Source organism: Osmerus mordax, chromosome 6, assembly GCF_038355195.1.
Source record: "Osmerus mordax isolate fOsmMor3 chromosome 6, fOsmMor3.pri, whole genome shotgun sequence".
Taxonomy (NCBI): Eukaryota; Metazoa; Chordata; class Actinopteri; order Osmeriformes; family Osmeridae; genus Osmerus; species Osmerus mordax.
The window spans coordinates 11,002,764-11,020,534 of record NC_090055.1 but is presented as its reverse complement, the minus strand read 5'-3'; the positions used below and the strand labels follow the sequence as shown (position 1 = coordinate 11,020,534).

Genomic DNA, 17,771 nt, shown 5'->3' with positions numbered 1-17,771 from the left:
GATACACGTGGTGGCACTGGCTTTGAATTGATGAACCATTACAAAACCCTGAACTGGGATTCAGAAATGATTGATGTGTCTGGTTGTTCTTTCGTTGGAATACATTTGTGCTTCTCCTTTTAGATCTTCAGTGAGATCTCACCTCTAAATTCTCTCACTTCACTTTACACCTCGCTCTGTCCCTTCCTTCAGTGTTTGACATAACAGTAGGTACTTGATGAAACTTTGTCTAAATCAGCCTTTCTTAGTCCTGGTCTCATAAAAAAAAATGGGGAATGGAAAATTGGGCTGAGCTGTAAAACAGTCTGTGTACCTGGACAAGGAATGCTATGAGCATGTGCCTGTGCAGTGTGAGGCAGACTAGACCAGTACTAGGAATTAGTTGCTAAATAGTTAGGGGTTTATTCATTCCTTTTTACAAAAATTGTTTATTAGGGAAACAACAATAGATCCAATGAACAATAGAGTGGGTGCCAAATAAATTAAATTAAGAAAGTCCCAACATTGTCTCATCCTATCTGACCTCATTTATATATCTCACCAAACCGTAACAAGCCCCTACCTGGCACCCGACTGTGAACTAGCCTACTGCCACTATACGAAACCCAAACCTGTGTGATTTAATACCCAAGAGCTAAAACTTCAGCTCTTACATTTAGTAGACACTCTTATCCAGAGTGACTTACAGTTAGTACAGGGACATTCTCCCCAAGGCAAGTAGGGTGAAGTGCCTTGCCAAGGACACAACGTCATTTTGCACGGCCGGGAATCGAACCGGCAAACTTCTGATTAATAGCCCGACTCCCTAACCGCTCAGCCATCTGACCCCAGCTCTTCCTCTGTCTAACGAGGATGGAACATCACAGGATGTCAACAACTAGCTAAATCTGCCCTGTTGGTGTGTAAAAGGACAGACAGGTCTTTGTTCGTTGTTTTGCAAGCAATTTAAATCTTTGATCAAACAGTGATGTATATACCAGGAATTTATTTATTTATATAAAATGGTAAACAATAATTATTAAAGGAGGTGGCCTATAACAAACTTGAATACTGGACAGAGGGTAGAATAATAGTGTTGGTGCCAAACACATGAAATTAAGAAAAGCCCCTCATTGTTTCCTCCTAGCTGGCCTAAGTAGCATTACTCACTATACCCTAGCAAGGCCGGCTGTGAACTAGCCTAGTGTCACTAACAAAACGCTCAAACCTGCCTGATGTAGATGTAGGCCCATGGGTGTATTAACTGCCAACCTTGTCTTCTCCTGGGCTAGCTACAAGGATGGCGGACAGTGGGGAATTGATTAACACGATCGCCAAATGCTCAAATCCACAGAGGACATCAAAAGTGGTTCAAAGCTTGGCAAGGTAACAGGTGTTTTCGCATCTACATCAGCGGTGGCCTCTGCAGCAACGCCTTCAGCCAAACACGCACCTTACATCACTTTAATTGTGTTAGTGGCCGTACTCTGTAATTATCAATAGGGAGACAACAACACATGGGGCCACTGGACAGTGGAAGCCAAAGAAATTACATCAAGAAAATTATCACGCAATCTAATCCCAGCTGGCCTAATTGATAGATCTAACTAAACCCTAACAAGCACCCACCTTGTCTTTTCCCAAAAGTACACGGAGTGGCACCTTCCTGTGAACTAGCCTACTGTCACAAAGACCAAACCTGCGTGATGTATATGGAACCCCATGGGCATTTTACCTGCCAACTTAGTCCTCCTCTGGGCTAACTACAAGCAAGGTGGACAGAGGTGAAGAGATAAACACGATTACCACAAATGCTCAAGTCAACAGATGACAGTAAGTAGGGCTGTGCTATGTGGACAAAGGAAACAATTTCCCAATTATTTTTATGGTCATTACGATTCTATTTGTGATGATCATATTAGTCAAGACGTTTACTTGAGCCATTTTTTTTCAATATTAGCTGCTTTAATAATGTGCCCTAACAGAAATACTGAAGTTTTCTGCAATACTAAATGAATATAATCTTTGACACTTGTCTTCCAGAAATGATTCATTCAGGAAAGTTGGCATCACAGAGGTAGCAATTAGTGCACCCCCAAATATAAAGAAGAATATGGACCAACCAAAAACTACATCCTAAACCAACTAAAGCACACTTAAGAATATTTTGCCACAATAATGTCAAGCAAGCAACAACATGCAGCACCAAAACCATCCAGCTACACAGTAATAAGTATGCGCATGGACCCTGGACTGGCCCTCATTATCTTACAATACAAAAATAATTTGGGTCTATTCATTCTAATATATCAAAATGGTAAATATTAATAATTAATAACAATTGACGGCTACACTGGACAAAGGGGAGCACAAATGGCCAAAGAAACGAAGGCTACTAATGAAGATTCTCAAGCGGTCTAATCCCAGCTGGACTAACTGATGTAACTGTTCCCTAAAGAATATGGAGTTGCACCCAGCTGTGAACTTACCTAGTGTCACTATATAAAGACTAAACCTGCGTGATGTACATGCAATCACATGGGTTCCTGCCAACTTCATCCTCCCTTTATTTATTGTCCCTAAAGACAATAAATAGCTGTTTTGGAATATATAACATGCTGTATGTTGTCCCAGTGTATTCTAGGTAAACTGGGTACAATTTCTGACGTGTGTGTGTGTGTGTGTCTGTGTGAGCGTGTATGCACATGCAGGGAAGCCCCCAGATGTTATAGTTGAGTCTGTATGAGAAGATAATGTGACCACTTCTCTCTACTATGCCTGGAAAAAGTTATACCTCCAAAATGATGAAGACCTTGTAGATTGCGTTTACCAGTTAATAATAATAACTGGGGATGTTGCTGTTTACTTTCTGCATATTTTCAACTAATAAGTATAAAATAAAATAAAACAAAAATTTGATTTTGGTCTAAACTGGTCTACTTACAAAACTCTCTCTCTCTCTGCTTGGCTATTTTTGGATGCAAATTGACGTAGACGTCTCCAATGTTGACATCAAGATGAAGACGACTTCCTGGTTGACTTTGTGAAAGAACCTGGAGTACGGTGTTCATTTTAGGACATCCTCAGATCTCAGAATCAGAATCAGAAAGGGATTTATTCGCCATGAGAGTTTGCACAGACAAGGAATTTGCTTTGGCAGGAAGGTGCATACAATAAACATATACCTAAAATTTAAATTAGTGGACTAACTATACTAAGGGTACATAAACTAGCAGTACTAAGTGTGATTAGAATAGAATTAAATATACAGTAAAATATAAGTTGCCGTAAATTACAATATAAAAATACAAATATTACAAAAAATACAAATGTACAAGATACCATGTTGTAATGCAGTGCAAAAAGCAGTGTTTTAGGCAAGAAGTCATTTGAGTCAGTGTGGTCCCTTGGCCTTGTTGAAGAGGCCAACAGCGGAAGGGAAGAAACTGTTTTTGTGGCGTGAGGTATTGGTCCTGATAGACCGCAGCCTTCTGCCGGAGGGGAGTGACTGAAACAGGGAGTGTCCAGGGTGGGAGGAGTCGGCCACAATCTTCCTCGCTCGCCTCAGGGTCCTCGAGGTGTGCAGGTCCTCGAGGGTAGGCAGATTGCAGCCAATCACCTTCTCAGCAGTACGGATGATACGCTGCAGTCTGCTCTTGTCCTTGGCAGTGGCAGCAGCGTACCAGACGGTGATGGAGGAGGTGAGGATGGACTCAATGATGGCTGAGTAGAAGTGCACCATCATTGTCTTTGGCAGGTTGAACTTCTTCAGCTGCCAAAGGAAGTACATCCTCTGTTGTGCTTTCTTGATGAGGGAGCTGATGTTCAGTTCCCACTTGAGGTCCTGGGAGAGGATAATGCCCAGGAAGCGGAAGGACTCCACAGTGTTGACTGGGGAGTCACACAGGGTGATGGGGGTGAGTGGGGCTGTGTTCCTCCTGAAGTCCACAACCATCTCCACTGTCTTAAGAGCATTGAGCTCTAAGTTGTTCTGGCTGCACCAGGTCACCAGGTTGGCCGCTTCCCACCTATAATCAGACTCGTCTCCACCAGAGATGAGCCCAATAAGGGTGGTGTCGTCCGCAAACTTCAGGAGTTTGATGGACGGATGACTGGAGGTGCAACTGTTGGTGGAGGTGCAACTGTTGACTGGAGGTGCAACTGTTGGTGTACTCAGACTCATGTGTTAGACTCAAACGAAAAGGCGTCAAGTCTCAGACTAAAAAAGGCCAGACTCAGGTGAAACGGCTTCAGTCTCAGAAAAGCCTGTGTCGTTCTCAGACAAAATGCCCTCAAACTAAACGGCGTCATTCTCAGACAAAACGCCCTCAAACTAAACGCCGTCATTCTCAGACAAAACGCTCTCAAACCAAACGCCGTCATTGTGGAGGACCAAACCTGCCATATTTACAAATGAATGAATGAATAAATAAATGTCCACATCCATGCATTTAGACAGAAATAAACGAATATATGTATTAATTAATGCACAATTGTCAATCAATAGTTACATATATTTTACATTTATGTATGTATTTATTTTTGTATTTATTTATTCATTTATTGATTGATTTATTGATTGATTGATTCATTCATTCATTGTTCCCAATATGATAATGAGAGGAGGCCAGTAGGCGTGGAAACTGACGTTCAGACATTGCAATCAATCCAGAGCCATAGATTCAATCTAGCTAACGCCTGGGACACACTGGCTGCGAAGCGGATATCGTTTTTATGGACAACATAGCCTACATGGCCAGGCTGGCCGACCTCGTTGAAAACAAAGATTTAATTCACCATATGATATTTGGGTAAACAAACATGTTATAAAGAATTGACTACGTTAGTTGTGGGCTTTCATTTAACACCCAACTTCACTACGCTGACCGGCCAACCATGTGTTTACCCCGATAAAAACGATATCCGATCAATTCTCAAAATGTAAACATTTTAAAATAAAAAATCCTGATTGTTGATTGTCAAACCAACATTTTTGTCCTGTGTGTAAGAGCGAGATAGACGATCTGTCATAGCCCCCAATCAAGCAGATTTGTGAAGATTGACAACACAAAGTTAATCATCGAAGATGAAATGTAGCTTAGTCCTACATGGAGTTGTATGCCCAACAACACGTATTTTACAAAGACTACGGCAACAAAAGCCAAACATTGCCACGTTATGTTGGGAATGGGATGCTGTTGCGACGGTTGTTGGAGCAACAAGTTGCTGTCCTAGAAAAGGCATTTCCTGCTGAAAATGCGTTGGAATGCTGATTTTTTTTTTAATGGCTGAAAATACAGAAATGATAAAATACCCGCAAGCTGAAATTGATTTTAAAAATGTGTGATTCACACAAAAGAGGGAGTGTGGAAGCTGAACTGCATCATCTAACAAAGCTAAGAGCTTAAATAGCCTACAATGCGGGAGCAGCTGAAAGCTGAACTGTTAAACAGAAGAAGTAGGCTAGCTAGTCATAACAAGAATATTATAGTTTTAACAGCTGAAATTATAGTTGGGGTAGTAATAGCTGTAGCCTATCATTGAGTGCGTTTACTCGGCTTTCTTAGTAGGATTCAATGTGTTGATTGAATGAAACATACAGTACTAGGGCCGATACAGGAAGACACGGCGACACTTTGTTGCAGAAGGATGATGGTGCAAGTTTTGTCCGTGGAGCATACAACGATTAATAAAAATAATCATGTAGAGTCGTCATGTAAACGGAGTAATCGTATTATTGGCATAAACCGACAATTGCTAGTAATCGGGTTTCTCGTGGTCAAGTAAACGCACCAATCACCTGTGTGAGAGACTGAGTGGTGCGTGTCTGTCGTTGCCACGGTGATGGTGTAGCTATGATTGCTAACGCGCTGAGGGCAGAGAATAACAGAAATGTAGCTAGAATCCACACCTCAAACAAGTTAACCTAGCCGCAAAACTGTACGTCCAATCCCAAAAATAAGGATATTTTCCGAGACTCAATGATGGCTGTGTAGAAGTGCACCATCATTGTCTTTGGCATGTTGAATTTCAGGTGCTTTCTTGATGAAGGGCTGATTTTCAGTGTTGGCATGGAATGTCTTTTTGTGACTATATTTACTTAGTCCGAATAGTAAGCTACTGCTGTCCAGGTGAGACTCTCACCTGGCCCCGAGTCTTGACCAAATCCCTTGGAATGTACAGCATGTGAAAGAACAAGCCTACTAGCGCCTCCGACTGGTTGAAGCAGGAAGGAAGCATCTTGATTTTCATTCAGGCATGATTCGAACAGCTACTAGGACTTCTTGCTTTTAAGCTTATTTCTTAATTACATGTCTGGCACGTTACATGTCTGGCACCCCAGTTATGCTAACAGTAAGATAACATAGCATGACCTTGTAAATTTTGTATTTTTAACTGTACGAAAACCAGTTATATGTTTAAAACTTTTCCTTGTGAAGGAAAGCACATAACCACAGCTGACCCCTTATATTGATCAATGAGTTGAGTTATAATTATGATCTAGTTATAATTCTAAATTAACTGGTTGTTTTGTGTTGAAATTCAACTGTAACGGAAGAGAGCTGAATTGTAGGTAGGCTATAGAAAGGGCCCCTTGGCATGTCACTGACTTCTCTCAATTTACCCCGAGTAGTGGTAAAGTCGGGAGACAGCTTTTCGAAATGGATCCGAGAAGTTTGAGATAAAAGATAAACCTCAAAACTCACCGAAGACATTTTAGGTAGGCTACATCTTACGACATATACAGTAGATAGTCTTGTTAGGTTCTCAAAGACCGACCAGGCTGAAGGCAACAAGTTAGTGTTGTTTTGCAGCTAGCTACTGCTAGCTAGAGCTAACTAGTCTAGTTGAGTAAACTATCACAGACAACTACTGTAGTTAAGTAAATGCGAATGGTTGCACGTGTAAATAAGGGCCATAATATACATGTGTGTTGGCAAGCATTTTCTTCCTCTTGTAAGAAACTAACTGGGTACTAAAGACTAGATAAAGCTACCCTTGCAAGTTAGCTACTTGTGCTAGGCTAGCTAGCATGAGTGCTAGTGCAAATACAATTAATACTAGTTTGCCGTTTTGATAGTACTGACACTAGCTTGTTGCCAGTCAATAAGGTTATTTAGAAGAATGTTAGAGCTAACTTCAGAAGCTACTTTCCGCTATTTCAAAGGTACTTCTAAGTCCGATCTTATTCCATATAAATGTAAAGATGGCTTTACCAACATGGCTAGTGCTAGCTCTAACTAGCCCACCAGTTAGCTGTCTAGCTGGAACAGTTGCTAGTTGTTAGTGCAGCACAACAACTTCAGTTTAGCCAAATAGTAAACGAATCTTCGACTACTTATTTAAACTAGATGGTTAGAGCTACATGTCACCTAAACGTATGTTAATTTACTAAGATAGCGATCTATAAGTTTCATGAGTAATTTATGTCTAGGTTAGCTACTGACACTGGTCAGCATGGAGTTCTCGGTCATTTAAACGGATTCATGGAAAACAGAATAGAAAAGGAAGGTCAACCACGATATGTTTAAACTTGCAAATTTGTACACAGTCACGATTAAAAAAAGAAAAACATCAGTGCATAGTTATGCAACTTTATAGAGCGTATAAACTACAATTTTAGACTGAGCAAGTTGAATACGGGCCGAAGTTGTTGGATTCTTGTGTAGATGTGGTATGTGCTGCTTGACAGCAATGAGCTTGCCCTTATTCTAACTTCATCTCATTTCCTTCTGTTCTTCTGCTCTTACCTAATTTAGTTGGCCTCCTCTTCCTTTGGCCTGTGGTCTCGGTAGTGCTTCTAATCTTCTCAATGGGATTAGGGAATGGATTGTCGTATGGTGACATGCCTGGCACATATTGGGACAAGCTCTCTTTCACTGTTTACCTGAAACATGCTCAAACACACACTGAAGGGTTGGTTATCACATTCAGAAGTGAATGTGTATAAGTTTAAGTAAGTTGTGCAGAAAAAACAGACTGCTCATTATGGCAGTGTTTCATATGCCAGACAAGGTTTCTGACTGATAAGTCTAGTAGGGGCCAAAGAGATGTTTGGTGTGACCTGTTTACAACTAGGGATATCGGACAGTTATTGTAGTGTTAGAATACCATTATTTTGTTTTTGTTACTCTGTGTCGCTCTCTCTTGCGCAAGTTCATATGCAAGTTATTTGTATGTCTGTCAAGGTCTGCTGTACTTGTAGCCTGTTATACTTGTTTTGTTCTTTCCACATTCCCCCTATGTCTGTCTCACTCTGTGCACAGGAACTCTTTTAAGCTTCTTTACTGTATTTCTCTGCCTCTCTTGTGATATAAAGAAATAACATTGACATGTCCCTGACCTCTCTCCCTCCTCCACCAGTGGCTGTGTGGAGCGGTGAGCAGGCATGATGGGTGACACAGAGCTTGAGCAGCCACTGGCTCAGCAAGAGGAAGAAGAGCAGCCGCAGAAACGGAGTCCCTCCTCCACAGCCTCCCCCTCTGTGTCCATCTCCTCCTCCCCTTCCCTCTCTCTGCCCTCCTCCCCTTCCTCCGGCCCTCACCACCAGCAGGCCCTCAGCCTCACCCCCAGCCCCAGCCCCGGAGAGGGTCCACCCGCACCCAGCCCGACTCTGGATGTCATATCAGAGGGTGTCGGAGAGCTGAGCCTGGTTATTGACCCTGAGGTGGCTAAGAGGGCCTGCCATGAGGTATTGCAGAAGGTCAAGCAGCTGAAGGGTGACGGCGACGGGTCGGGGTCCGAGAGCGGAAGCGGTGCGACGGATCATGCGCAAGTCAATGGTACCGGGCACGCGGACACCTCCGTGGATGGCCTCACGGGTATCATTAAAGCAGCGAAGATCCGTGAGGAAGAGGATGCCGAGGCGGCAGGCTCTGTGAAGAGTGCCCGGCGGCGCCAGCGCCACAATCCCTCAAAGCAGTCGTGGCTGCTGCGTCTGTTTGAGTCGAAGCTGTTTGACGTGTCCATGGCCATCTCCTATTTGCACAACTCCAAGGAGCCTGGCGTGCAGGCCTACATCGGCAACCGCCTGTTCAGCTTCCGGCACGAGGAGGTGGATTTCTACCTGCCACAGCTGCTCAACATGTACATACACATGGACGAAGATGTAGGAGATGCCATCAAGCCGTATGTGGTGAGTTTGGGACCGCACTTAAAGTAAACGGCATGTCCCTGATATCTGTGTCAAGGGTGAGTTTATGTTCTGATGCTCCAGTGTTAAGTTTCATAGGGTGTACAGCCTACTAAACACACAGAAGCAGAATGGGCCTGTTTTTTGCAAGTGTCTTAGTGGTTTCATTCGTTTACTCCGCAGCCAGTCGCAATTAGTATTTCATTTTCGGCACGATACATGATCAAATCCCAAAAGAGCCCAAACCACGTTTTTCAGAGGCACATCCGCTTTCGTTTTAAGATCCCACGTCGGCTGTCTCCGCAGGTTCACCGCTGTCGTCAGAGCATCTCCTTCTCGCTGCAGTGCGCCTGGCTGCTGGGGGCCTACTCCGACGACATGCACATCTCCACGCAGCGCCACTCGCGCGGCACCAAACTCCGCAAGCTCATCCTGTCCGACGAACTGAAGCCGACCGGCGCCCGGGCTCGCAGGGAGCCCCTGACTCTGACTCCCTTCTGTCCCGTGGCGCCCGCCGGCCCCTCCTTGCACGTGCACGGGCTGGGCGGCGAGCACAGCCTGTCACCCTCCAAGCGGACGCACCAGCGCTCCAAGTCGGACGCCACGGTCAGCATCAGTTTGAGCAGCAACCTGAAGAGGACAGCCAGCAACCCCAAGGTGGAGAGCAGCCAGGATGAGGTGAGCGCTGGTGCTGAACGCACCCCACACCGTGGAGGGGGATGTTTTCACTTGACTCGTGTTACTGCTGTGGAAGAAATCTGGGATTTCTTATGTGCTCATATTAATCACGATCGATAAATCGGCTACTGCCTTATCTGGTCATGATTCCGATGCAATTAACATAGTCACATATTGTATTTGTACTGTGATTGTCTCCGTCTGCCTATAAGAAACCCCAGATTTCTTATACACTACCCATTCAGAGATCAGTAGTAGTCTTTTGTGGAAAACGATGGACAGTGTGCATTTATTTAGAAACTGCAGTGTTGCATCATACCTATATGCATGCTGCTGCCTGAACACTGGTTCTGTACAACACTGAAACCCTGTGGTCCAAAGCTCTGTCACATGATGAAGGGACCTCCACTTAAGCCAGAGTTAGTCAGATGACAAACCACTGCGTGCTTGTGCTACAGATCGACCATGATGGCGGTCCTGCAAGTAAAACCCTTCACTTAAATTCTGAATTTAGCCTATGACTGCTCTGGATGGACATAAGGAATCAAAGACAGGAAAATATTTGAGTAGGAGTTTGTGTTTTGTCCACCACTGGGAATGAGAAGAGACTCTTCGTACATCTATAGTTAATACTGTGCCTATCTGCGCACGCCCCTGAAAGTGATAAGCTGTCATTATGTAAGAGTATATGCTGATCTCTGATCTTGTGTATATGTAATTAAACTGTGATTTAGGATTACTCCTACCTGGTCTTCACTGGCCTTCAACCAATCAGACCCACGGTAGAACAATAAAAATGAAAAACTACGGGAAATATTTCAGGGGTCACAGAAATAGAAGAGCCCATCATCATTAGCACTGTCAGTTTATTTTGCTTTCATTCCGACAGCAGAAATAAACATTGGTTGAGAGAAAGCATGTCCCTGGCCTGTATTTTGGTAAAAATTGGAACAGGGCATAAAAGAGAGATTGTTTGCTCTTAGTGTCTAAAACAATTATTAATAATTAATGTAGCTAACGGGTTATAGGTAGAAGCACTGGCATTGAATTCATGAACCATTACAAAACTCTGAACTGGGATTCAGAAATGTTTGATGTTGGGTTGTCCTTTCATTGGAAGAGCTCTGTGCTTCTCCTTTTTAGATCTTAAGTGAGATCTCACCTCTCTCTCTTCACTTCTCACCTCGCTCTGTTTCTTCCAGTCTCTGGCTGTAGATGTCATGTGAGCATTGGTCGAATGAGTTAGTGAGAAGAAGTAATTAAAGAGTTTGTGAATTCAGAAGCTGCATCAAGCAATTTGAAGGCAGTTCGTGGCAGTCCGTGAGCTCAGTGGTTAAAGACCAACCGCATCACAGAAATGCTTAACATTTACATCTGACCTTTTCATTTAGCAGGTGCTTTTATCCAAAGTGAAATACAAATGGTGCATGTAGTAAAGTAAGTACAGCAGATAATCAAGGACAAAAAATGCACAGTTCTAACAGCAGTTCTGTAGTTGGTGCCTAGGAACGGTCTGTATTTTCGCCAGACACAGTGCGCTGTACAGGGTCAGGAGGATAACACGGCACTGAGAACTCGCTGCCCTACCCTGAGGGGATTAAACAGAGGAGATTTGTCTTATGTGATATTGGCTCTCATCCCAACGCTCTTCAGGGCAGGATGACTTGGCATTCAGTATGCATCCTTTCCACAAGCAGTGCTTCGCATTTCCTCGCGACTTGTTGGGTTATAACCTCCATCAACTCCAAAGTCCGAAACTTCACCTTTTTAGTACATAAAGCTTTACCAGTGTCTTACCTGATTATGAAATACACAAATTTGGTCAGCCCTCGCTATTATCAACCCCGTTGATCTCAGTCAATGCCTAAACATCTGGCGCCCTGGTGCCCTTTCCTGGCGACGATGACCTGGTGTCTTCATCCTGTTCTCCGCCCCTCACCTCACACCGTAACTAAGACCTCTAACTCCTGACCGTCTCTAGGATTCGAGCTCCAGCTCGACTGAGAGTCTCCACCAGGAGGCTGGGACAGTAAGTTTACCGCCCGTCATCACCAGCGCTCCCTGTGGTGCATTGTGTGATACCAGCCGTTTCCACTGGCAGCTAAGGGTCATGGGTTCAACTGCGCATGGTGGGGATTTGTAAGCATGTACCTGTGTGGGCTGTTAAGAAGAAGGAAAACGAAAAAAAAATTGGGACTGTTGATCTTTGGAATTATTATTGGTATTACCCAGATAAATTGTCATGCTTATAAATCTCCACTCTTCTGACAGATTCTATTTTTTTTTCCTGTAATTGAAAATGTCTTGTGTTTTTTTGGGGTCAAATTTCTGGTATTGCAGGTTCTGGTGTTCTCTGACTTCAATGTCTGTCAACTGTGAACTTCTTCCTGATGATTGAAGCTTTAATGCCTTCATTTACTTAAACAATTGTTGAAGTTATATTCTTCTTTTCCGTATTAATGGTTGTGCAGTTTCAACTGAATTATTTGGTGTTTGTGTCAAGTTTGGTAACAAAGTGATTAACAACAGGCCTTAGTAAGGTGGCCTTCCAGGTTTGTCCATTGTTTAACTTGGAATCATCAACTATTGCAGCTCCTCAATAATGTATGGATTATTTGCTGAAGTAATTGCTCACGGGGGGGTCTGACTTGCTTCACATTTGGTCAAATGGGGAAAAGGAGTGTTGTAGTGGGTTTTGTCGAGACCTGTTGGCCAAGTCATTACAATTACAGTTCTATCCCTCACAGTATGAACAATTACACCAGGTCAATTGTTGGTCCAATGACATTCTGTGGAGCATCCCTGACAGGATCAACATCATACATCTCACATCTGCCTTTTTCATCCTCCCTTCCTTGCAGCCTGTGCGCCTGACGCCCCAGAGAGAGTTCATCAAGTCCCTGATGGGCATCGGCAAGCGCCTGGCCACACTGCCCACCAAGGAGCAGAAGACCCAGCGTCTGATCTCGGAGCTGTCGCTGCTCAACCACAAGCTGCCCGCCCGCGTCTGGCTGCCCACCGCCCCCTTTGACCACCACGTGGTGCGCGTGCCGCACACGCAGGCTGTGGTGCTCAACTCTAAGGATAAGGTGAGGGAGGACACACACCCCTGCAACATCCAACATTTGACCGCTCATAAAGTTTTAAACCCTGGTGTTTGTCCCTCTCCAGGCCCCGTACCTCATCTACGTGGAGGTGCTGGAGTGCGAGAACTTTGAGATGTCCAACGTTCCCGTGCGGATCCCGGAGACGCGGATCCGCAGCACGCGCTCGGTGGAGAACCTGCCGGACTGCGGCATCACGGCCGACCAGCGGGCGGGGAGCTTCTCCACTGTCCCCAACTACGACAACGATGACGAGGCCTGGTCGGTGGACGACATCGGGGAGCTTCAGGTGGAGGTGCGTCTCACTGGAGCGACCAGACCGGTTTGGCATTTGTCGCTAATAACGCTCTCCGTTCGGCTCTAATGCGACTGTGGACTTCTTCTGTTTATTTTTTCAGCTCCCCGAGATCCACACCAACAGCTGTGATAACATCTCCCAGTTCTCAGTAGACAGCATCACCAGCCTGGAGAGCAAGGAGCCCATCTTCATTGCCGCAGGAGATATAAGGTACATGTGTAGATAAGGCTTTGCTCGAAGAACACAGAGCTATGCGACTGAACACATCTTGTCACAATGTTTGGTTTCATGCGCCTGACAAGCTCCTCGGGTGTTTCAGAAAAATCCTTTAGATTTAGAATCCTTTAGGTTTGCCTAAGGATGTGCATTTCTTAAAACAAAACTTTCTCTTCCTGTCACTTTGTTGCTAGGCGCCGTCTGTCGGAGCAGCTGGCTCAAACCCCCACCACGTTTAAGAGGGACCCCGAGGACCCATCTGCTGTGGCCCTCAAAGAGCCTTGGCAGGAGAAGGTCCGGTGAGTACTGACTCCCTCCTGGAGGGCCAAGTGGGCACTGTGCTGCAATATGGGAGACTGCTTAACACTTATCACTGCACACTGAAAACAGAAAGACTTCCTTTCATTCAGTTGTGCAATATGGATTGACACATCTGAGTATTGTATTTCAAATTTCTTATTTTTTATTTCTCCTGTTTCCAGAGACAAGTCTTGTGTAATTCTTATAAAAGAATGTTTTTAGAATTTGAAGTTTTTTCACGATATCTCATCTCCTTTTCATCTGGTAGGCGGATAAGGGATGGCTCCCCCTATGGTCACCTCCCTAACTGGCGCTTGCTGTCCGTCATTGTCAAGTGTGGCGACGACCTGCGACAGGAGCTCCTGGCCTTCCAAGTGCTGAAACAGCTGCAGGTAGATACTGTACCCCACCTCAGCCCTCAGCTAGGCTGGGGTTCCTTGATATAGATAAGCTACTGCTTCTGGGGCTGAAGCTCTCCATATGCCAAGGGAAAAAATATGCTAAGCTTTTTTTAGCCAATGCTATACTATGCTATGCCCCTGCTACATATCAATAAGCTGAGAAAGGCATCCTTTTTTGACCCCCTCTGTGTCTGTCCATCCTCCAGAGCATCTGGGAGCAGGAGCGCGTGCCCCTGTGGATCAAGCCCTACAAGATCCTGGTGATTTCCTGCGACAGCGGCATGATTGAGCCCGTGGTCAATGCCGTGTCCATCCACCAGGTAGCCCTGTCCCCCACCACAACCGGTTCATTCACATGCTTTTCATATTTGGTTTCCTTTCAAGCCTCTCCTCTTCCTCTTGTTTCACTGGATCTTATGGGACCCAGTTTTCTTCACAAACTCCGAGTGCTTGATTCTATTTTTTTGATTCCGTGCGCGTTGTTTCCTTGCGTGCTCAGGTGAAGAAGCAGAGCCAGCTGTCGCTGATGGACTACTTCCTGCAGGAGCATGGCAGCCCCACCACAGAGGCCTTCCTCACCGCCCAGCGGAACTTCGTCCAGAGCTGCGCCGGCTACTGCCTCATCTGCTACCTGCTGCAGGTCAAAGACAGGTGAGATGGCGTGTTTTCTAAGAGCCACTTTCCTCTTTTCAGCTGTAAATTGTACTTTTTCCTCTTTCTACTGCCTGCATCTCTTTTATTTCCTTGACCACCCCCCCCTCGCCCCCCCTCTGATGTGTAGCAAGTTTGTGTCGGGCTGCACGTTGACGCCTTTTCGGTCACTCGCCTTACCCTCTCTTCTGACCTCCGTCTCTCCACCCCCCCCCCCCCCCCCCCCCCAGGCACAATGGGAACATCTTATTGGACGCGGAGGGGCACATCATCCACATAGACTTCGGCTTCATCCTGTCCAGCTCGCCGCGCAACCTAGGCTTCGAGACCTCCGCCTTCAAGCTCACCAGCGAGTTTGTGGACGTAAGTCACATGACCGGCATGGGAACGTGCCTTCTCTGTGCTGTTTCTCTGCCACCCTCTTCTGACCCTGCGGTTTCTCCGTTTCTCAGGTGATGGGAGGTCTCGATGGAGACATGTTCAACTACTATAAGATGCTGATGCTACAAGGCTTGATAGCTGCGCGGAAACACATGGACAAAGTCATCCAGATAGTGGAGATCATGCAGCAAGGTAGGCTCTGCTCTATCCCCTTCTGTCTGACTTCTTGAATACACATGGGGATATGTATGGGGGGTGGGACGGGACGACGACAAACGGTCTGGTTACTATTATCCAAGCCAAACGTTCTTTTCCCACCATGTACCACATGTCCGCCTCTGTCCAAATCCTATCCACTCATCTGTACCCCTTTCTACACCCTGGCTTTAATCACCACCTCTGTCCCCAACTCATCTCAACCTTCTCCCTCTCCCCAAATCTCCACGCTTTCCTCTCCTCGTCTTTTTGTCCCCTCCCTGTCCCAGGCTCCCAGTTGCCGTGCTTCCACGGCTCCAGCACCATCCGAACCCTGAAGGAACGTTTCCACATGAGCCTGACGGAGGAGCAGCTGCAGGTGCTGGTGGAGCAGATGGTGGACGGCTCCATGCGCTCCATTACCACCAAGCTCTATGACGGTTTCCAGTATCTCACCAACGGCATCATGTGAAAAGAGAGTGTGTGTTTGTTTGATGTTTGGTTGGTTGAGCGCGTGCGCGTGTGTGTGGTGGGCATCCTCCATTAACAAACACACAGACTTGAGAAAACCACACAGCCCCGTGCCCAGCCCTTCCACCAAACCCTCTTAATACCTCAACAGACTCCTAATGCTTGTTTATAGTGGTCCCTCTAACACAACACCAATGCTTTGGTCCCTATTTTTCAACTGAGGTCTTCGCTCACAGGACTTTTATACCAGAACTGAAGCCCGAGGAGGTCTCAACTGTGAAGCCCCCCCCCCCTTTATTTTTCCAAAGACTTCCTCGCTGATCTGTGGTTGCCTCTTCTGTCTCTGTTTTAATTGCTCATATTTGTGAGTTTGTTTTTGTCGTAGCTTCAACGAGTGTTCCCTCTTTTCGATATGTAATGGTTCTGTTGTTCTGTCTCACTTAACACTGCTCCCTAGCTCCTCTGTTCTATTGCCTCCCACCACCAACCTTGTGTTTTACAGTCTCCAACTGAATCTACATTCATCCCAACAGATTAATGCATTTTGCTTTTTGTTTTATTCATTAATTTATTTTTTATGAACTTTATTGGCTGTTCCTAACCAAACACTTTCTAGACAAAAGTTAGACAATGAAATGTGGTTTCAGTTCTGTCTGTACTCTTAATTATGAACAAGGTACACTTCTCAAGAGGGCATGAGCAGATTGACTGCGAGGAAAATACATGAAGGTTATTTTGACACAAAATCTACCTGCAAAATTGAAAATTGTTTTCTCTGAAATAACACTACCAGCCATAATCTTCATTGGTATTATATTCATTGGCATAAATACGTTCGCTTGCCAAGGTGAATAGTGAAGTTTGTCACTCATTTGTTGTTTCAATGTCACCAATTCCATTGTTTCAATGTCACCTGAGGCTGTGCAACTTTTACTACTACTATACATTTATATCTATAGCCTTTTCTGACTGTATGAACAAGACAATACATTTCTAAGTAGGCCCCACCGCCACATACTTGTTTCAATGGTCAAAGCTAAATTTTTGTTTCATTTGCATCAATTGAATATGACACTTGCTCAGTGAGGAACTGTCAACTTGTATTGAACGAACCTTGTGCGTTTTACTGTGGATGAAAATGGAGATTAATGTAGCTGCTCTCGTGCATCAACTAAGCCACATGACATCCTCGCTCATCGGACGGGACTTTTACCTTGCAGGTGTTTGACAGGTAATGGAAAGCAGTGGAAGCTGGACACCTGTGTTGGAGTACCTTCATGAACATTCAAGTTTATAAAACGCTGTGAAAGCGTTGAAAGGAACCGGATGTCCTTTACTATGGATTCATATCTAAGGGTTGTAATACATTATTTGAAGGGCTGCTTTCCAGAGTTTATAAGATGGATGTTTAAATGGCCAGCGACTGTGGACTAAGCAGATATTTTTTATATTGGCTGTCTTTCAACAAATACAGTGTGCTACTGTAGTTTCCATCACGCCAATCTCCTTTGTGTCAGTTACTTGCCACCCATCACTCCACATGCAATCCCCCTTTCTAAACAAGTCTAATGAAAAGTGTGAGCAAACAAGCTATGTAATACTTTCTTAATTGTTTTTTTTCTACCACTTTGTTCTGCTGTCAAAACCTTTTACTTTCTGTATTACCTCTTGAACGGACCAGCTTTTGATCATGTGAAAGACCTCCATTAACTTGTGAATGTTGCTTTGTATAATAAATTTAACTTTATTGTCTCAGCGCAATTGTCAAATTTATGAACCGGTGCATATTTTCGTTCAGTGACAGTCCTGCAGTGACATCTAAGGAAGGAAGAAAAAGTTTGAAAGGTTGAGCGAAAAAATGTACACTACCTTTCAAAAGTTTGGGGTCACACAGACAATTTTGTGTTTTCCATGAAAACTCACACTTTTATTTATCAAATAACTTTCAAAATGAATAGAAAATA

The 17,771-nt window shown here is 44.7% G+C and overlaps 1 protein-coding gene across 2 annotated transcripts; it reads left to right on the top strand.

Moving 5' to 3' along the window:
• Positions 1–6,596: 6,596 nt before the first annotated feature.
• pi4kb (phosphatidylinositol 4-kinase, catalytic, beta) lies at positions 6,597–17,563 on the top strand. 2 transcript variants are annotated; one of them, XM_067238549.1, is made up of 14 exons: positions 6,597–6,700; positions 8,344–9,115; positions 9,419–9,790; positions 11,772–11,819; positions 12,652–12,879; positions 12,962–13,189; positions 13,293–13,402; positions 13,603–13,707; positions 13,977–14,100; positions 14,316–14,429; positions 14,609–14,760; positions 14,991–15,123; positions 15,213–15,333; positions 15,627–17,563. In XM_067238549.1, the coding sequence occupies exons 2-14, from the start codon at positions 8,369–8,371 to the stop codon at positions 15,806–15,808; spliced, it is 2,664 nt and encodes an 887-aa protein (XP_067094650.1). In that variant the 5' UTR covers positions 6,597–6,700; positions 8,344–8,368; the 3' UTR covers positions 15,809–17,563. The 2 variants fall into 2 exon arrangements, with proteins under 2 accessions (XP_067094650.1, XP_067094651.1); XM_067238550.1 differs by lacking the exon at positions 11,772–11,819.
• The last annotated feature ends 208 nt before the right edge of the window (positions 17,564–17,771 follow it).